Source organism: Coregonus clupeaformis, chromosome 29 (assembly GCF_020615455.1).
Source record: "Coregonus clupeaformis isolate EN_2021a chromosome 29, ASM2061545v1, whole genome shotgun sequence".
NCBI lineage: Eukaryota > Metazoa > Chordata > Actinopteri > Salmoniformes > Salmonidae > Coregonus > Coregonus clupeaformis.
This window is the reverse complement of record NC_059220.1, coordinates 26958272-26980418: the sequence shown is the minus strand read 5'-3', so window position 1 is coordinate 26980418 and position 22147 is coordinate 26958272. Positions and strand designations below refer to the sequence as shown.

The window sequence follows — 22147 nt, the reverse complement described above, 5'->3', positions numbered from 1 at the left end:
ATTAGTTAGTGTTTTTACTAATATCAATTTGGTTTATGAATTATTAAGTGATTAAAACTCAAAATTCTGTTTCTAAATCAGTAATGTAATTTCTGCAATTGAATTTGCTACAATGGGAAATCATGGTAGTCACAAACCACAGTTTGGTTCACAAGTTTAGACAGCGCAGCACAGTAGAGTATAGTGTTGTCACAATACCAGAATTATGACATCGATACCTATACTACAGTAGGTATAATATCACGATACTCGATACCATCATGATACCACAGCAGAAAAAGAAGGCCTATTAGCCTAACTCACAGAATGGCACTTTATCCAGACAGATCTTTTGAGTTCCATATCATTACATTTTAAATGTTCAATGTTTGAATGTATCAATTATACAATCATGCAGTCAATTTGACTTTTTAAAATCTTTTTTTTAACCAATCTAACTACATAACATAATGGTAATAATTTGTTTAAATGGTAAGTCTCTTGATAAACTGGGTAAATCAAGATGTAGCCAAGGCCTATTCACAATACAGGTGAATTCATATTCAATAGGAGTGTGTGCGTGCATTGAGTTATTGAGCTGATTTCATGGGTCTACAGATGAAAAACAATCTGTTTCCCCATCATTTGGGACTTATTTTATTGTACTGATCAGCAACATTTGCATAGAAGAAGCAATCTCTTATTTTATAAAAGTGCGCGCTGTCTCACTCACTCATGTTCGAGCTCGAGCAAAGATGATCTTGACTGGGAGAGACGTGAGGCGGGGGAGACAAAGTTAATGAAGAACGTTTTTGGTCACAATCACCTTTGAAATCAGCAAAATTGTACATTATGGTTAGCATATTATCACAAGGTACTAGGGTAGGAAATTGATCTTAGCTTCAGCTGTAAGCTAGCAAGGAAAGTTAGCGTACAAAGCTGGAAGCTACCTGTATCCTCTTGCATTGTAAAGTGTTCTAGCCTGTAATGGACATTTTGGCGAACAGTAATTAAGTTTCAACATTTCTACATGCCGTGTTGCATTATTCAAGTGTCTTAAAGCTGCAATATGTAAGTTTTTTTGGGCGACCTGACCAAATTCACATAGAAATGTGAGTTATTGAAAGCAAGTCTAAGAAGCGGTACATCTGTTCTATGTGCACTATTTCTATGCTTCCCGTTTTAAAGTTTAGTTTTTGCGTCTTTTACTTTCGGTTTTGTACATAAGCTTCAAACAGCTGAAAATACAATATTTTGGGGTATGCGGTTTAGATGGTACAATGATTTTCTACACTAAACTTGCTTGTTTTGTCACAAAAACGGAAATTAGGCGAACTATTAGAATTTTAGCAACCAGAAAATGGCAGAGCAATTTCTGCATAGTGCATCTTTAACTTCTGTGCAGCATAAGTGGTAATGCAGCCCAGACTCCCAGTGAATGCAGTGGTTCCACAGGACAAGCTAGACCATGGATGGGCAACTAGGCAGCCCGTTTTGAAGGCACTCAGATTTTTTTTATGGGGGGGGGGGTTAAATGTGTAGAATTGCAAGAAATGATGTGAGTACGCAGGATGTGGGTATGCAGACCTGTGAGAAACTGCGACCCCTCATGGTGAGTTCAGATTTTTTGTAGCCCCCCATCAAAGTTGCCTATCCCTGGGCTAGAGCTAGCAACGTGGAGCAGGCACAGTGCGCTCACGCTATAAGGGGACATCGGCTGTGCTGATAGACAGACTTGATCCTCTCTATATCACTAAACGACGTGAGACACAGTAAAGAGAAGTATAGTATAGTTCAGTACTGTACAGTATAGTTCAGTACAGTACACAGTAGAGCACACTATTGTATTGTAATGTACTGAACTATACTCTACTTTACTGTACTGTACTCTACTATACTGAGCTCTACTGTGCTGTACTTTGATTTCCAAACTTGTGAAACATAGACTTTGGATGATTGGTTCAGATTTGGTCCGGTCTGGACCAAACAAATGTGGTTTTGTTTGGGGGCAGAGCTCATTAAAATAATAGCCAGTGTGTAGAATAATACCCAGACATGCAAAGGAGGATATTACATATTTCTACCTGTGTACCTATTTAGGATACATCACCATGAAGAGAATGGCATTCATATCCATAATAACCGGGTTTAAATCCACTCTACTTACTGTAGTTCAATGTCAGTGTGTCATGTCATAGCTGACACCCCATTATTCCTGTAGACATTGTTCAATCTTAATTTGGAGCAGATATTAACATTGTTTTTGGAAAACGTGAACACAAATAACAGAGCGAGATTTTACCGAAATTATGTTACCAAACGTTGTATCTGCACAGTTCTTCCAGTAAATGTGTTTTTGTAAAATGTTCAGAGTAAATTGTTAAATCTACTACTTGTGCATAGAGTTGTATGGTTTGTTAAACTTTGAAATCAATGTTTTTGGTTTAGCTTAAATTTTAAGTGAAAAATCTGTTACTGTGGAATTGCCCATAACAATTTAGCAGTCTTATGGCTATTTAGCAGTCTTATGGCTATTTAGCAGTCTTATGGCTTGGGGATAGAAGCTGTCTCGGAGCCGGACGGTAGCAGAGTGAACAGTCTATGGCTTGGGTGGTTGGAGTCTTTGGCAATTTTTCGGGCCTTGCTCTGATACCACCTGATATAGAGGTCCTGGATGGCAGGGAGCTGTCCGCACCGCGCCACGGTAGTCTTATGGTTCATTGGCTCCTTTAAGAAGTCTCACTCTCATAATTGATTTAAGATATCCAGCACTGGAAAAACAGTAATGAGCAGTAGACCTGTAGTTGCCACTGTTATTGATCCTCCTCACTCAAGAGGACCTGTCACTCGACCTGCGATTTCTACTTTTCCTTATCACTGAATTAGCTCACTCTAAAGTTGTCCCACATTGGCATGTACAGAGGACACTGGGTCTACCTCAATTAGGGCTTGCGTGTTACATCAGTGATGGGACTAACCATGTATTTAACTAAATTCAGGGCTGAGGGAGCAGTATTCACTTGCCAGCAGTAGATGAGAGGGAGATGGTGCAGGGGGAGAGGTACCTGGCATTAGACTGGCCTGACGGGTCTTATGGAGCCCCAGTGCCGAGCACAGCACTATGAAACCCAGTCAGTAATCCCCAAGGGGGTGTCCCTCTGCTGTTGGAGTGCTTGCACACATCTACCAAATAGGCTGTTATTAACACAGAGGGGATCTCTCCCTCTTCCTATCCTTCTCCCCCACCCCATCCTCCAGCCCCTGAGCCCAGTTCCTCTCAAGGCGATGAGAATAAGGGTCTCTGTAGAGCTTGTTAAAAGGAGGTGAGGTAACCACTCTGAGGGATTACTGATGGTGTTACAATTACTAGCGTGGAGGCTTTTCAGCACAGCGGGCTTGATGACAGGTTGCTCTTGTTCAAGAGCTCTGTAGATGTCCAGGCAGCTGGAGAAACCTACTTTGACCGAACAAAATGACAGCGACACGTAAACTTATCAGATTGGTACGGTGATGGCCAAATCCGCTATGTGAATTGAGGACACGGCCTGACCTCTCAACTGGCTGATGTGTTTCTCTTGGGCAGTGGCAGTGCTGCGTAACTCAGGAGCTTCTCATTACGCTCTGCTCGCTGCCAAACAGGACATCTGACGCTGACTCACTCTTTGGTTGAGGTAATCTGCTGGCCATGAGCTGAAGTCTGGGGAGAAAAGACAATGAGAAGAGAAGGAGGATGATGGGGTGGTCCAGGAGAGGAAAAGAGACAAGAAATGCAGCAGAGCAGAAAGTGAAAAGATACTAGAGGTGGTAGGAGGCTGAGGGGGAAGCGTTGCTGCTTGAAATAGTTCCACAGACCTGAATGTTACTGTATGTAGGAAGCTCTCTGAGTGAAGGGCTGTAATAATGTGTAGCCTCACAGAGTGATTTCACTGAACTGGGTTCTGATTGATTGGCAGCACGGGAGAGATGAGGTGGAGGTGAAAGGGGTAGGGCTAGGAATTGCCAGAGACCTCACGATACGATATTATCACGATACTTAGCTGCTGATACGATATTTACGTAATTTAGCAGACGCTCTTATCCAGAGCGACTTACAGGAGCAATTAGGGTTAAGTGCCTTGCTTAAGGGCACATCGACAGATTTTTCACCTAGTCGGCTCGGGGATTAGAACCAGCGACCTTTCGGTTACTGGCACAACGCTCTTACCCACTAAGCTACCTGCCGCCCAATATGTATTGGGATTCTCACGATGTATTGCGATTTGATGTTCCAAACATATTGCTCACTATATGTCTGCTGCAGAGAGGCGAGAGAGCCATGAGAAAATGAGTTTTGATCAGTCAGGGAAATAAAAGTGCTGAAAACATGTTGGCTCACGTGAAGAAGGAGAACAAGCTGTAAGATGAAAAATACCAGCGTTTTGGCGCTGGTACAGCGGACTAGCGCTAGATAATGCTACCTAGCAATGAACAAATATTTGGATTCAAAGTATCGATATAATTTCGCGATATGTAACTATAGATTTTTCCCTCCATCACTAGAAAGGGGGGAGGTGAAAGAATGCTGGCAGGGCTGATTAGGACGGGAGGTCTTCACTGGGTATAGAGGAGTGGTTTGAAAAGCTGGCGCTCTGTCTCTTCAGAGAGCTGCTTTGTCTCTCAATGGGCCCTGCTTCCTCTCTGGAGGAGTAGACATCGCCTAATGAAAAACATGTTGTCATTAACTCGCTCAGAAGAACCCAAGAAATGCGGTTAACATTCCAGAGAACTTCGTTTTTTTTTTTAAACGGACTAAAACCTCACTTAAGATTACAATGCTCAAAAGTATTTTTTTCCCCCTAAGTTGGTTGCTCATATTTTCAAATGTTTTGGCTTGAGACCCAAGATATTAATGGCTGCCATCCCAATTTAGTAATGGACAATGGCGCACTGTTTGCGTGTTATTGTAATTTATTCCTCTGCTGCCAATCCAGTCCATATTTATCCTTCTTGAAAAAGCTTTGTCAGCATAAAGGTGACAGCAGTCAAGTCAATCTTTATGTAGCGTGCATTATCACAAGCACAGCAAAGGATGGGTGCAGATATTGATGTGGCCCCATTTGAAACAGAGCCTAAACTCCCTATCAACCACTGAACACGTTTCCACCCCCTGTACCGTCATATCAAAATGTTACTCATCTTTTTATTATGTTTCCAGGAGACCTTCATTTTTATACACATTTCACTTTTCGGGCCAGTGATGGCATGAAAAAGAATAATCGTGTTGGAAATATATTTCAGAGATTCTAGATTGCCAAGATGCATACAGCGGTTTGGAATATTCAGGAAAAACAACCCTGAAGGCATTCTTTCAAAAACAACAACAAAGTACAGTCTCTACCACAAAGTCCAACCAAGGTGCACAAAATGAAGAACTAACTGCATGCATCTACAAAAATATGAATCCACTCTGGGGGCAGTTAAAAACAACAACACAACACAGTGATAGAGGATCTGGCCATTCCAGGTTATTGGACGAGGGAGACCTGTTTTTCTGTCTGGAGAGTTAAAACCACAACATTTGATACTGAACATAGTGGACTGGGACATAACAATGTGAATAATAATGTGCGGACCTAAGTCCATGCATCCATGTGGTCCTCTGTAGCTCAGCTGGTAGAGCACGGCGCTTGTAACGCCAAGGTAGTGGGTTCGATCCCCGGGACCACCCATACACAAAAAAAAAAATGTATGCACGCATGACTGTAAGTCGCTTTGGATAAAAGCGTCTGCTAAATGGCATATTATTATTATTATTATTACTAAAAGAGTAAACACTCTGACTGATTTCATTCTCCCCTTTTCTTCTGTAGATCAAGAAAGCCTACCGACAGAAAGCCTTGACATGCCATCCAGATAAGAACCCAGACAACCCAAAAGCAGGTGAGTGAAATGACACCTTGTGTATCGGCCTTCTGCCTCTGTAGCAGATTGTAAAACCTGAACTCCATCACCACCAGCTACGTCCATGATTGTGACCTGACACACGCTGTGAGAATATAGTGTGTGTGTGTGTTCAGTGTCTTGTATGACTGGGAGGTTAACATGGGTATTCATGTGCAGTGTGGCCCTGTCAACAGGCACCATGGTGACATCTACTCTCCTAACCCACAACATTACATGCTGACATCTCCTCCACTAAACCCTCTAGAGTCTGACCTTGCTGCCAGATGGACCTCCACGACTAACCAGAGCAGAGCCTTCCCACAAGCCCTCCAGCCATGCGGGCCAGCCCCAGCCAGACAGCATGACTAGCGTTTACCCAGTCAGCCCCTTTGGCACTCCGCGGCCTGTCGCCAACAAACGTCAACAATCAGTTTTGGAAGTTTCAATATAATTCTCTGTCAGGGGAAAAAAGGCACCGTGGCGAAGGCATGTCGTAAGGCATGTTTTCAAGTGAGGTTTGTGCGGTTGCTGGATGCCTCTTACTATTCCTGATTAAGTCAAAAATGGGAAAGAAGGGGGTAATGGGGGGCTGAGTGGAATAAAACTGCTCGATTTCCCAGAAATTAAAAGGAGATGTTGAAGATTATGCTCTTTCACATCACATGCACTGATTTACCCACTCACACGAGAGGTTAAGAGCCCTGAGACTGTAGCCCGAAGCGATGGGGGGGTGTTGAGGTGGGGGTGACGTTCCACCCCCCCCATATACACCCCCTGTGCTGTAACAGTCTGAGCTGCTCCAGACAATGTGGCACTCCAGCAGGCTTTCATTCAGCCAGCTCTGCTCCATGTGCGTAGGTAACTTTACCCGTCCACTTGCAGCAAAGTCTCTAGAGCCTGCTGTTTGTGTGCTGCTTTTATCACAGGGAGTAACAGTAGAGGCCCGTTAGATAGGGGAAAAAAACTCCCATAAGTGAGTGATTAAGCGTGCAGTAGTGGGGCTGTTATGAGCTGGGGGTTTGCGGTGCTGGGGGGGGTGGATAGAGGCGAGCGCCGGGGATTTGCGTGGTACTTGTGATTGCCCCTGTGGCCCCTTAGGGCTCCCTAATGGGAGATGGATTGAGAGGCCTGGGTGGATTTATGTGGGAAAAGTGTGAGTGGATCATTGGGGAACCAGGTTTCGTGAGACTCCAGGCACATTTTAACGCAGGAAATGTCTCCGTTTATGTCAGCCCTGGGTCCTGCGTTGGCAAGGAGACATCACAGAGAGCACACGCCTGCTCGTTTTTTAAACCCTGCCTCATTTCGGTCCTCTACATGCAACGCACAGCCCCCCCGGTCTCTCCCTCTCTCTCCCCTCGCGTGTTAGCAGCTCACTAAAGTATCATTACCTTGCGTTGTTAACCTTTGTTCCATTTGGTTGCTGTTTTTAAAACTAACATTCTACACATACACTATGGCCCCCTTAACCACATCTTAAGTCCTCACTGAGCAGGAATATGAGATTGTGTATGTTTCTATGTATTGTACAGTATTTATTATCTCTAAAATATGACAGTGTCCTTGGTGTTTCCTCCGCAGCTGATCTCTTCCACCAGCTGTCCCAGGCCCTAGAGGTGCTGACTGATGCTGCTGCCAGGGTAAGACTTCTGTCCTCTCTGTCTGTCTGATACACACCCATCATCCATACCCCCCACCAGGCCCTCTTTCCCTCTTCTCTCCAACTGTTCATCACATCAAACTGTCCTCCTCTCCTCTGTTTCAGGCTGCTTACGATAAGATATGCGCTGCCAAGAAACAAGCAGAGGAGAGAAACAACAAGCTAGATGCTAAGAGGAGGAAGATCAAGCTAGGTGAGCCCTCAGACCTGTGCCAACTCAACAAGCACTTCCCTCAGTAACACAAAACTGGCGATTTAGGATGATGCTAACTGTGTGTGTGTGTGTGTGTGTGTGATTTTCACAGACTTGGAGGCCAGAGAACGCCAGGCTGAGGCCCATAGTGCAGAGCAGTTCCAAAACACCAGAACTCTAGAGGAGGAGGTAAGAAAGATCCTAGTTTCCTACTCTGACCCTAGAAGAACAGATTATACAGGACTGTTTCACTTGAATGCCAATCCCTCACCCACACACAGTCAAGCCTAGAGAAGTGAGGTGGCAAAAACAATAGGCATCCTGGAGGATGGATGAAGCAGAATATACAATACATGCTCAGCTCAACTGCTCAACCTCCTGAACACTGCACCACACACAGTCAGCCCCAGAGTACAGCTGTTTGAATCACTGGCTTAGTGAAGGTAACACAAACAGCCACCTCCACTCTCCTCGGCCCTCACACCCTCTCAAACAGCTGAGCCTATCGCTGTTATAACGCACACTTTCACATGTTTCCCTTGATTGACCTTGAAATTCACTAAAGACGTGGGCAAACAACGAAGCCGCAGCGATATCTCGCAGAAGTGTTTTATTTTGTACTTATTTTTCTCCCCAATTTTGATCTTGTCTCATCGCTGCAACTCCCCAATGGGCTCGGGAGGCGAAGGTTGAGTCATGCATCCTCCGAAACATGACCTGCCAAACAGCGCTTCTTAACACCCGCCTGCTTAACCCAGAAGAAGCCAGCCACACCAATGTGTCAGAGGAAACACCGTTCATTGTTAACCCTGGGGTTGTTGTCCTGTCAGATTGCCCGTCTGAGAGAGGAGGGCTCCAGGCAGCTGCAGGAAGAACAGAGGCTGATCAAGGAACAGATCCAGAGGGAGAGGGAGACACAGCTCCACCACACAGGCACATCAGACTACACATCTACAGGTACAGCACCTAGAGCTACAGTGGGGAAAAAAAGTATTTAGTCAGCCACCAATTGTGCAAGTTCTCCCACTTAAAAAGATGAGAGAGGCCTGTAAATTTCATCATAGGTACACGTCAACTATGACAGACAAAATGAGAAAAAAAAGAATCCAGAAAATCACATTGTAGGATTTTTAATGAATTTATTTGCAAATTATGGTGGAAAATAAGTATTTGGTCAATAACAAAAGTTTCTCAATACTTTGTTATATACCCTTTGTTGGTAATGACACAGGTCAAACGTTTTCTGTAAGTCTTCACAAGGTTTTCACACACTGTTGCTGGTATTTTGGCCCATTCCTCCATGCAGATCTCCTCTAGAGCAGTTATGTTTTGGGGCTGTCGCTGGGCAACACAGACTTTCAACTCCCTCCAAAGATGTTCTATGGGGTTGAGATCTGGAGACTGGCTATGCCACTCCAGGACCTTGAAATGCTTCTTACGAAGCCACTCCTTCGTGGCCCGGGCGGTGTGTTTGGAATCATTGTCATGCTGAAAGACCCAGCCACATTTCATCTTCAATGCCCTTGTTGATGGAAGGAGGTTTTCACTCAAAATCTCACGATACATGGCCCCATTCATTCTTTCCTTTACACGGATCAGTCGTCCTGGTCCCTTTGCATAAAAACAGCCCCAAAGCATGATGTTTCCACCCCCATGCTTCACAGTAGGTATGGTGTTCTTTGGATGCAACTCAGCATTCTTTGTCCTCCAAACACGACGAGTTGAGTTTTTACCAAAAAGTTACATTTTGGTTTCATCTGACCATATGACATTCTCCCAATCCTCTTCTGGATCATCCAAATGCACTCTAGCAAACTTCAGACGGGCCTGGACATGTACTGGCTTAAGCAGGGGGACACGCCTGGCACTGCAGGATTTGAGTCCCTGGCGGCGTAGTGTGTTACTGATGGTAGGCTTTGTTACTTTGGTCCCAGCTCTCTGCAGGTCACTCACTAGGTCCCCCTGTGTGGTTCTGGGATTTTTGCTCACCGTTCTTGTGATCATTTTGACCCCACGGGGTGAGATCTTGCGTGGAGCCCCAGATCGAGGGAGATTATCAGTGGTCTTGTATGTCTTCCATTTCCTAATAATTGCTCCCACAGTTGATTTCTTCAAACCAAGCTGCTTACTTATTGCAGATTCAGTCTTCCCAGCCTGGTGCAGGTCTACAATTTTGTTTCTGGTGTCCTTTGACAGCTCTTTGGTCTTGGCCATAGTGGAGTTTGTAGTGTGACTGTTTGAGGTTGTGGACAGGTGTCTTTTATACTGATAACAAGTTCAAACAGGTGCCATTAATTCAGGTAACGAGTGGAGGACAGAGGAGCCTCTTAAATAAGAAGTTACAGGTCTGTGAGAGCCAGAAATCTTGCTTGTTTGTAGGTGACCAAATACTTTTTTTCCACCATAATTTGCAAATAAATTAATTAAAAATCTAACAATGTGATTTTCTGGAAAAAAATTTCTCAATTTGTCTGTCATAGTTGTCATGTACCTATGATGAACATTACAGGCCTCTCTCATCTTTTTAAGTGGGAGAACTTGCACAATTGGTGGCTGACTAAATACTTTTTTACCCCACTGTATATACCTCCCCCCTCCCTTTGTTTTTACACTGCTGCTACTCGCTGTTTATTATCTATGCATAGTCACTTTACCCCCACCTACATGTACAAATTACCTCGACTAACCTGTACCCCCGCACATTTACTCGGTACCGTACCCCCAGTATATAGCCTCGTTATTGTTACTTTTAATTTAATAAAAAAATGTTACGTTCATTTATTTAGTAAATATTTTCTTAACTCTATTTCTTGAACTGCATTGTTGGTTAAGGGCTTGTAAGTAAGCATTTCACGGTAAGGTCTACACCTGTTGTATTCGGCGCATGTGACATACAATTTCTTTTGATTTGATATGCACTCCCTGTGCTGTCACAGTCTGAGCTGCTCAGGCCAATGTGGTGCTCCAGCGCCCATATAGAACTTTATTCTTGAAATGTTGGTGATGTAACTCGGGCTCCCGAGTGGCGCAGCGGTCTAAGGCACTGCATCTCAGTGCTTGAGGCGTCACTACAGACCCCCTGGTTTGATTCCAGGCTGTATCACAACCGGACGTGATTGGGAGTCCCATAGGGCGGCGCACAATTGGCCCAGCGTCATCCGGGTTTGGCCGGTGTAGGCCGTCATTGTAAATAAGAATTTGTTCTTAACTGACTTGCCTAGTTAAATAAAGGTAAAAATAAAATAAATAACAGTACGAGAATGCCTCTGACAGTTCCCTATGAAATGACCCGCTGTAAACAAGCAAAACAGAGTAACACATTTAATAGACATTTTTATTGATTAGCATTCTGGATAATGTGTATCCAAGTCTTTACTGTGTTGTTGTGTCAACAAACTGCATATCTGCTTTCACTGGACATCTTCATAGGAAGCGTTAAATATCACTTAGCAACAGCTATGGAGAAGAAAGTGCCGCTCTTGGAACGTTCAACCGCATTGGCCTAACTCTCTCTCTGTATGGCTCTGAACCACACCAGTCACTCAACACTGCACTGACTGCCTTGTTACCCTCTAATGTATTTTTTTGCCCATGGTGCTGTCTATGAGACGCACTGCCAAGCCTGTCTACTGAACCAGGCCAGTCAACAGGGCAGTGAGCGGCCAGTCGGACATATATTATACAGTACCCAGCCCGTCTGGACTGAACAACAATGGAATGTTCTTTGACTTAGAATATGTTATGTTGCTTAGGAACACAAAACTGTTTGTAATATTAGTATGAAAGGCCTATTTTTGTCCTTTGGCAGAGAAATAACCTAGCTACATAATACAGACCTAACAGAACATATACAGCTTCATCATCTGGTTGACTAGCATTCTACCTCTTAATATCACATTTGCGTTTGGGGGGGAAATATGCTGGTTCTGGGCTGGAGCCATCATAAACCGTTGTCTAAATGTCTAATAAAGGGATGTGATGGGAGTCAAGGTTGTGGGAGATGATGAGGTCTTGGCCTGGCCCCCCATTGTGGCTACACACTAAGTCATGCAAGGTCAGCACGTCTTCACTGAGACCATCTGTATCTCTGCTCGCACGCGATTGGGCCTCACCGGGCCTCTGCGGTAAGGACTTCCTGGAACAACGCCCTGTTACGACTCCGGAGGCGCCCGGCGGGTCAGCAGGCTTGGGACCAGTACGGTTGGGGGATGAACAACCAAAGGCTGATCATGTATGACCTGCGGTGATGCGAGACAAGCGGTCCTGTCCGTCTCCCAATGATGGGACAACAATGTCTTGACCACTGTGACGGAGCCCTCCCCGACCAACCGCACGTCTCATTTGTCTTTTTGAAATGTTTTGTCTGCCTGAATAAATAATAGTTTCTTTGTCTTTCTCTTTCTCTGTGTCTCTCCCTTTCCCTCGCTCTCTCGCAGACTCAGCTGTTGGAAGGCATTCCAAGAGCAATGTGACCCCCAAATTAAAAGTAAGTTATAATATTGCTTTTAGTCAGGGGATTGGAAGAGGGGTCAGCTTGTAGGGTTGAGATTCTTGGAGAAGGAATGGTGGAGGAGAGTCTCCATACTGGTGTCCTCCTGAGGAATCTCTGAAGTGAGTTAAACCATGGCCAGAACCTCCAAGGTATTTCATTAGTAAGGGGTTTAGGATGGAAACCAAGACATTTGTGAAATAATGGAGAGCACATACACTCCTCCCCAAGTACGTATGTGTCCTGTTCCTCTGTCTGTTCCTCTCCAGTGTACTGTAGGCCATCGTCAGGAGAGCTGTAACCACGTAAATAGAGGGTTATTATATTTCCTTTGGAAACCACTCAATCCACATCTATTAAAGGACACAGGGGATGTTAGCTAATGTCTTTAAGTATTTAATATTGTTAAAACATCTGATACCCATGAAGAACGGTGTATCCCCCAAATAATCAGTTTGTGTCAGGAAAACAAACGTCAGGGTTGAGTCTTGCTACGGTATTAAACATATCATATTCACGTACTGTACATGTGAATATTATTCCATACATTGCTCTAAGGGGCAGTTGTATCTGATAGTTGGGAACACGCAAGAAGTCAATATCAAAGTCAGACGTCATTTAGTCAGATTTTGTTATGGAGCAATATTGATAGATGTAAATTAATTACATCTGTATCTTTTTTATAGTACAACATTCAAGCCATATTGTTTCTGGCCCTAGAGCGTTGTTCTTTCCTTCAGTATTTTGAATAATTTTGACAAATATTTTCGGATGTTATTTTGGTGTAGAATAAATTTCAAAACTACTGGGGGACATTGACCCTTACGTTTCTAATAGTCCTCATCGATTTCAACAGTGCTATTTGGAAGTTGATCATAAACCATTGTTGTCCTCCCCAGTGTGGCAGATTCTTTGACAAGAGAGTGAAATATGACCTCTGATTATGCACTTAATGTTATTTTTCCTGTGAGGGTTTTTGTTCTAAAATCTTTCGTTATTTGTGGCTTTCAAGCGTGCGTATCAAATGTACCAGAGCAGTTGGGGACTGCCAGGGAACTCCAATCTCTTTAGAGTTGTTTAGACTGTCAGTAACATACACCGCAGCAACGTGCTGGAGCAGCCTGACATTTGGGTATCACCCAAGATCTGTTCCGCCTTGTTAGAAGATTAATGGAATACAAGGTTATCGTTGGGTAGAGGAGAAAGCACATTTTCAATATAATTGTTTGAAAAATAAATGTGTGTAGACTGGGCAATTCCCAGAAAGGCTCCCTCTGACAGTGAACAGAGTGTTGGTCTGGACCTTTAGTCTGGCTGCTTGCCTTTGATAATTCTGCTCCAGATAGTTAGCGAGATAAAGTCTTGAACCTGCAGGGTTATGAATGGAATTAGCCTGTTACATAACATCTTACTCAGATAGCTAAGCACTGGGAAAATGAAACATTTGCAATTGAAATGCTGTACAGTAAATTGAGTAAACTTTCAGCTGTCAGCCAACATTACAGAGATCATTGCTTTATTACATGGTATTTGCTAATAATGACCAGAGCTAACAAGGGGTTTTCTCAGAATAACTCTCACATATTTCTCTGTGAATGAGTGACCCTCACGTTAGCTACATGCCACACATATACGTCTCTGGATCGATCTGTTTTGCGTTAGGTGCTCATTAAAAGGCCTAGTGATGTGTGTTGCGTTGTGGCTAGCAGTAACCAAGAGGATTAAGTAAGTGTAAGTTCCATAACCAAAGATGGGTTATTTGGCTCTCGGTTTTTCTCTCGTAACTCTATGTATTTTTCTCTTTCAGTTGAAGTGGAAGTGTAAAAAGGAGGATGACACCAACGGGGGCTACTCTCAAGACTTCATTTTGAGCCTTCTATCAAAGGTGGGTGCCCTGAACGTGAATCACCAGATATCACTGCATGGCTGAGATTCAAAAGGCCACCAACTTTAAGTTGGCACACAGTTTTTACTAAGAGCAACAGTTTCTCCCACCTGCATCTTTTGGAAGGAGCTATGACTCATACCGTATGTCTCATATTAAATGTCCTATTTGAATGTGTAATGTAGCAGTAGAGACACTGGTTATATAATCATACTTGTAGAATATATCTCTGAGGGCTTGTCCCCTGCTGCATCACGGACCTGTATCTCACCCCAACTCTCCTGTAATGAGACCTGCCTGGTGTCCAGCTCACGTTTGAGCTCTGCATGACATCAGTGTTATAGATGGTTTTATTTTCCACTTTATACAAGCCCCATTAAGTTTAGTAGCAGTGAAAGCGCTGGGGGCAATGCAGTGCCCTCTTAAAGTGGTGCACGCCATTGTTAGTGCCCCGTTACCGGGCAGGTTTAGCAGTGCCAGGGGAGTTGCTAGGAAATGTGCTCTTCTCATGCAACCGTGTACCACCTCGAACTGCAACCAGCTAAGGGTGTTTTGGTGGGGCTTAGGTTGGGCAGGAATGAGGATAGGGCAAGTCCATGTGTCACTGACGTCAAAAGCTCGAAAAAAGGTTGAACTTTCAATTTCTCCTCCGCACGCACTCAATCAATCAGTCAGGCGTGGGAGGCTGGGTCAAAGGATTGTGGGAAAACAAATGTTGTTTTTACTTATGAGTGGCAGGTAATGCTTGAGTAGGAGGAGCCGCCCATTTGTGGGAATGGGGACTGTGTGTGTGTTTTGGACTCACACAACCTTACGTCTGCTCTGGAGGGAAACAAATTTGGATTTATAATATAGGGGTCTACAGAGACTCCTGTTTGTCACTGTTGGCATGATGTGGAGTGTTTTCAGTGTCCATTAGCATTCCAGGCCTGTCCTTTTCCCAGAGATGCAGATTCCTCGGAATGGGATTCTTAGAGGCCTCCTTGCTGGGGCTCTTTAGGAGTGGGCTTAATGAGAGAAGCCCTCTATTTCAGGTGACATACTGTATCAGCCAGCAGCCTTCTCTCTGCTGCAGGCCTTTACCCAGAGGAGCCCAGCCTCCATCAGCCAAGAGCCTCTCTGTAATTATCAGTGCAGCTGAGACGGATCAGCTTTTACTGCAGTCAGAGACTCAGTCCAAGTCCTGTCTCCACTCTCCAGCTCCTCTCTGTGTGTGTGTGTGTGTGTGTGTGTTAGAAGTCAGTGGTTGACCCAGGCTGGACTGCTCCTACCCTGTACTCCCCTGTCTCTGACTTGTACTGGCAGGCAGCTGGACAAGGGCCACAGCTAATTTCAGCTCATACCAGAACATGATGTTTTATTGAGTTTTCTCACCACATATAGAGCAGGCTAACTGAATAAATAAAAGTAGTAGTTTATGACGAAGTGTCCCAGTTGATTCTCTTCCAAATGTTACTGAGGTTAACGTTTTTCTGCGAATGAATAATAAAGAAATACATTAGGGTAGGGTTCATGTAATTTTAGAGCCACATTTAGGGATAATGTAATGTTTCTCATTCTCTGGAACAAAATGGGTCCCTCCCACTATCTCTTGTGGGCCAAATCACAGTATGTCCTACGCATAGTTGTTATTGTGTAACTTGAAAACTCAGCAATTCAAAATGCATAATCTAATATTGCCATTGGAGGTGGTGTTCTGATGTGATATTTACATTTTAGTCATTTAGCAGACGCTCTTATCCAGAGCAACTTACAGTTAGTGAGTGCATACATTTTCATACTGGCCCCCCGTGGGAATCGAACCCACAACCCTGGCATTGCAAGCGCCATGCTCTACCAACTGAGCTACACTGTATAATGTAAGGTTTTACAGTCCTGTCCAGTCATCTATTGTGTTTTTACTACTGATTAAAAATTATTCAAATTTCTGGCTATGTGATATACTTTCAGGAAACATTGAGTACTAACTCTCTCTGTTTCTGTGTCTCTTTCAGTATGGCAACGTTTTAAATGTTCTCATATCAAGTAAGAAGAGAGGAAGTGCTGTGGTAGAATTTGAAACCGTCAAAGCAGCTGTAAGTATTCTGTTTGTTTCAGAATTGATACACACTCATTTCATCTCAATTCGTATTGAAAAGTCACTGAAATCAATCAATACCCACCAGCTTTTACTTATTGGGCTTTATTACTATTTGGTTTGCACTGAGCACTATGCGTCTCACCAACTTCCCAGCCCAAGGCCCCCCATGATGACATTTTGATGAGTCTCTGTGCGTTGACAGAACAGGGGAGTTGACAGAACAGAGGAGTGTTCTGATGGGAACCAGGAGAACAGAAGGGCTGAGCCACCTCATTGTTCAGACTGTCTGAGTCCTCTGCCCCTTTGTTGTCGTGTGCTGTTTTGTTGTGGGCTCTGGTGTGCCGTGTGGTTCCCCTCAAGAGAACATATCTGCTGTCCCCTGGGGAGCCAGACTCGGGGCCTGTGGTTTCAGTCTCTCTGTCTGGAGATCTCAGGGTCCTTGCGCTGCTAGGGGGGTTGGGGGTATCTAAAGTTCACCCCACGTGTGTTTCAAATACACAATACAAAACCCCACACAAACTCCATGGAACTGAAAGGAGTAGAGAGGTTGATGGGGGAAAGAATGGCTTGTCAGCAGGTCATGTCACACTGGGTCTAACTCTACTCCTTTGTTTTCTCCAGGAACTGGCATATAAGAACGAGAGTGGCGTTACAGCAAACCCACTGAAGATCTCGTGGCTTGAGGGACAGCCTGAAGTCATCACCCCAGTTGTGTCGCAGGTTCAGCAAACAACTGGACAGTACTTCCCGCCTATACAGGTATGTAACCAGGGGCAACCTTCACCACGAGCAGGGCAACCTCTCCCCAACCTGAATGTGCTTAGACCTAATTCTCCTCCTCTCCCATCAACGATAATGTAAGCCCTATGTTACCAAATATCCCCATGTACTTGGCGTTCAATCAAAATAACATTTCTTAAAACGATCCCGTAAAGAGAAGTATGTAAACGTCTGCAGTTTTATTTTCGTATCAGTGAGCAAATATTGCCCCGGCACTTGCACTATGGCTCAGGGCAATGTGTTTGGTTAAATGGGCTTAGGTTTGTTTGGCTTGGAGAAGCAGTGTGTTGGCCCGGCGCTGGCCCGTTCCCCAGCCCATGGCCCGCCTCTCATTAAGGGCTGACCCACCAGGGAGACCCATGGAATGCCTCGCTCCATCAGAACCACACAGTGACCCGACCTGACCAGCGTGCCGTAATAGCAGGCTGGCACAAGAGGGTGACTACCCCTTTCTCTCTCTATCCAGAGTGGTGCCCAGCCCAGCAGTCCGTCTGCCCACCTTTTTGCTAACCTCCTGGTCGGCTTTCATCACGTACTGGCACTTTGGAGGCCTTTTCCAGTCAGAGAAATGTTGCAGCACAGTTGGAAAATGTAGGTGGAGGATGAAGGTGATCTGAGTCAGTTTGAGGATTACAGGACATTTCAGCTCCTCTCTTGTCATGAGCTAGACATGACTCAGTCTGTCTCAATGTCCATAATCACCATTACTTAGTTTCAGTGCTGTGGTCATTTAGGACTAATGATATTAAAATTGACTTTGTTTTATAAAGAGATTTTCCATACATTTCCTTTAAGCTGTGCTGTATTTGGGTTTGGGTCTGCATGGTTTTGGACCAGTAGACTCTCCCTCCCCAGAGCTGCTGATAAACTGTGTCACCTCTCAACCCACCACAGCACAGTGACTCAGGCCCCTCGTCAGGGTTAGCACTCCACGCAGGGTTCACAGCCCTGCCTACTCACTCAGACTTGTCAGAGTAATATGTTTTCATGTTATTATGGTAACCGGTTTTGCCTTACACATATCCAATGCAGATTGCTTCATCTCTCGCAGAGCTTTTCAAGGCAGAGAACGAAAACATGATTATGGTAGTGTAATTTTCACATTAGCCCTCAGTGAGAACGCTTCTCACTAAAGAGGCCTACATGACATAATGGGGATCCAGTGAATATGAGTAATACTGGCCCGGGTCACTGGAGACTGGGGAGAACCATGGAGGTCCTGAGGAGTCTGTCTGGGTTCCAGAACACTGCTTCTCTCTCTCTTTCCCTTTGCCTCCGCTCCCTCTCCCTCTCTTTCTTCATCTCCCTTTCTCTCTCTTCCAATCTCTCCCCCTTTCCTTTTCCTTCTTTCTCCCTTTCTTTCTCTCGCTCCCTTTCTCGCTCTCTCTCCGTCACTGTCACCAGTTGCGATCACAGAGGAGCAGCGGTGCTGATACCTGCTTTTTAACCTCATCAATCCAGCCCCAGCACAGCAGGGAGCCCAGGGACGCACACACATTATTTCACACTCTGCTCCACTCTGTTTAATAAGAGAATCTGCTTACACTGGTCTGGGACCTGCTGCTGCTGCACCTGGGCCCACAAGTCCCAAGAGGCCCCTGGGGGCCCCTACTATCACACACTGGACTGTAGCAAAGTTTGACAGATAGAGCCTGAAGTGACATGTATGAGCAATGTTGTACTGCTGTGCTGAGTGATTCTCTAAGCCTGTGAATGATACAGGCTCTCTGTAAGACATGGGTGTGTTGGGTCAGGCGTTTCACCAGGAGGGGACACCATGTAGAGACAATACACTACGTTCTTCTTAACATTAATGATCAAGCAGGGTAAGGAACAGAGGCCCTGTCCCGGCCAGGTCATGGTGCAGAGAATTGCTCCCCTTGCTCCAGACTGATTCAAATCCCTTGTATTTGGATAGGATTTAGTTTCACCTCCTGAGTGTGCTATGTTTTGTATCACTGCCCCATGCAATAATACATTCCCATAATGAGAGGTTGTGAAATGAGTAGGTTTATGAAATATATGTATGGTAAATAATTCTGTGGTATAGTGCTGTTTTCTAACAGTCAGCGTTCTTTTCTCAGTCTCTGACGTTTGATGAAAAGTTTTATTGAATGGCAGTGTAATGTACACAGTTAGCTACGTGTCTGCTCCAGAACTTCTGAGTGGATTACGTAAATTGTAGATAGAAAGAAAGAAAGAAAGAATAAACTATACTGTAGCTACATAGATGTAATGGTAGGGACAACTGTGTGATGTGTGTTAATGGTGGTTAGCATGACAATGGAAAGTACAGAGTTTAATTATGGTGAATGAAGTGTTAGAGCTGTCCCCCAGAACTCCTCACATTTGCTGTCAAACTACAGGGATTCACACAGTGTCAATATTACTCATAGTTCAGCCTTTACCTCCCAGAATCTCTGGAGTTTGATGTCCACATTCAACCATCTGTATCCTATTCCCTATCAGAAGAACTTGTAGCATAATCATGTCTTTGGAAGTCATACATCATTGTGTCCCCAATTTAGAACAATAGTTTAGCATATTTTATTTTTAGAGTATTTATTCTGATAAAGACTTATCTCAGTGCTTGATACAGCTCTGTTTATTTAATCTTCGAGGAATCTTCGACTTCGAGCCTGTCACGACATGAACCAGATCTAGCGTTTCATCTATTCTTGGATGGTTTTTCCATCATATCGGAACTGCTAGCTTCCTTTTGCTGAATAAAGTGCAAGCTCACCTAAAATAGCCCTAAGTCTGTCTGGGCCCTGGTATGCTGAGTGTAGTCTTGCTGCAGCTGGCTGTAGCGCTGGCTCTTTCCGGACGGAGATAACAACTTCTAGTGTTCTGACTTCCTGGAAGAGGCCGTTTAGAGATCAAAAGGACTAATATAGCAGATTGGTTAATTTACATCTGTTGCCAGCTGTTATCAGCATGAATTCATTTAACTGCTTTAGCTTGGACAGGGAATAGAGAAGGAGGTGGCGAGATAACTGGACTATCTCAATGAGATCTGGGAGCACTGGAAACCCCTGCATTCTTCTTCATGGAACAGTTAAAAGGAGCAAAGGGGCATGGGACGCTGTTTCTACATTGCTAACTCAGTGTTTTTCCTCTGTGGACTAAAGTTGCACATTGCATGTGAACTTGATCAACTCTCTTGCTTGTTTTAATCACTGGATGTTGAACTTTTGAGATCTTTGATGGTTTTGTCTTCTTCCCAAGGTCTTACGATGCCCAAGTGTATCATGGATATCATGCGAAGCAGTGCTATTGTGCTGCCTTGGCCCTAATTCGTCTTTAAATGGGAGAGAAATGTGTGAATCTGTAGCTCTCTAGTGTGTCCTGACACTATGCAGAGTTCCATAAACAATATCAGTTTCAGAACCGCCCCTCACGCTGCAAACCCCAGTGAAGCGTGTTGCATATTTTCAGTAGCATTAGGTTGCACTGCCAGATGCAATTACAGTAGGAGTAGGAATGTATCAGTTGTCAAAACAATATTCCCCCCAAAAAAATTTAAAAAAAAAAAAATCCACCATCTTTTGTAAGATGGCAGGCTTTTGTGGTATTCTGTATGATAGCAAGTTTGGAATTTTGGGGAAAAGTGGTACCAGATGGGATGGGGTACCTCACAGTTTAAAATGTTTGGTCATTTTTGCACAGCGGCAACATAATTTGTCATCCAATTACATTTCTTCTCACATCAGTGTGAGTTTGGGCATTTGTTGAGAATAACTTTACGTGACCCCTCTTGGTCTTTGGACAGTGTGTGTGAGTTCTGTTTGTGTCTGATTACTATGGTATGATGGAGGAAGGAGACAGTAGGCCCACTGTCCCAGAGGCGTGTTATGCCATTGTGGAGAATCTGGGTAAGAGGCCATGTAGATCTGGGCACCAGAGCAAATTATATCAAAGTCCTTAACCAGAAAGCCAAGACATCACATCTAGCCTAATAAGGGCCAGGTAAACTGTCCCAGTTAACGTTCATTATGAATGGATTGCTTGTTCTGTTGATCCAAGTTAAGTGGAGAATAAAGGTTGACTTCGTCAAGCCACACCTTAAGCTATTCAGTAACCTCTCTGTGATGCAGGTGTGCTCCACGCTGTTCATCATAGCAATTCAGTGCTTCCCTCAAGTTCCAGTTTTATATAATAGCAGTAACTTTCAAAGTAAACCTGTCTGAATTAATGGATGGTTCAGTTGGCTTGGAATGTCTGTCTAATTTGTGCCCACATGTCGGTCTCTGACATGAACTAGCTACTTCTAGTTGTCTCATGTAATGTAAGGTGTAATTCCTCAGACAGGGCTTTAATATGGCCTCTATGGCGGCTCATCACTGTTAGAAAACCAAACATCTCTGTCAGTCCATCAAAGTGTGTAAACAGTATTATACAAGCCATCTAAAATGTTGATGCGAGTAATTCTTTCCCCAAACCACTGATCTTCCACACAGTTAAAAGGGTTACAGAACACACTGGTCTAACAGTGTTTCACAATGTGTTATTATTCTCATAAAACATACAATACACTGAAAGACATAACAATTGGTTTTCCTGAAAGATGCATGAAACGGATATAAAGTACAGATGTACCCACAAACTTCAGTGCCTCCATTGGATTGTTGACGTGCAAACGCTGTTTAACTGTCTGCCAGCAGCAGGACACTCATGGCTAGTGAAGTTCTCTGTAGCGCCTGAGGGACCCCTGGAATGTGACTGCTTTTGGCTTTGCCCCACTAATTTCCTTTCCTGACAGCCCCCCGCTGTGGTGCTGGCTGTGGCTCTCTCCCAGCTCCCCTGGCAGGTGGGTGAGTGGGCCCAGGACTGGGGGTGATGGGGGGCGCGTCAAGCCCTGTTTATTCAGCAGGTATTGTTTAAACTCTCATCAGGAGCCTTGCTGGTAATGGATGGCTCTGGTGCCCAGCCTCCTCGGCCCTAGCAGCACATGTGGAAGTATCACATTACCCCTCGCCACTTTCCCCTCTCGTGCCACTCATCAGAGCGAAGGACTCCGATTTACAGCTAAGAAAACAGTGCCGGGGTTTTGGGGCTCGAACCTGCGGCCTGGCTGAGGTTGCAGCCCGCCAACCACCGGCTTTATTGGAAGCAGAGCTAAGTGTTTGTTTTCACTGTGTTGTTGGCAAAGAGAGAAT

General features: G+C 44.4%; 1 protein-coding gene across 1 annotated transcript in view; it reads left to right on the top strand.

Annotated features, from left to right (window-relative positions):
• Nucleotides 1–22147, top strand: part of LOC121544953 (dnaJ homolog subfamily C member 17) — a 58051-nt gene that overhangs the window by 3851 nt on the left and 32053 nt on the right. The window contains exons 2-10 of the mRNA XM_041855222.1: nt 5829–5898; nt 7483–7541; nt 7667–7754; nt 7867–7943; nt 8585–8711; nt 12191–12240; nt 14051–14128; nt 16123–16203; nt 16830–16967. Coding sequence (XP_041711156.1) covers nt 5829–5898; nt 7483–7541; nt 7667–7754; nt 7867–7943; nt 8585–8711; nt 12191–12240; nt 14051–14128; nt 16123–16203; nt 16830–16967 — 768 coding nt within the window. The remainder of the gene's footprint in view (nt 1–5828; nt 5899–7482; nt 7542–7666; nt 7755–7866; nt 7944–8584; nt 8712–12190; nt 12241–14050; nt 14129–16122; nt 16204–16829; nt 16968–22147) is intronic.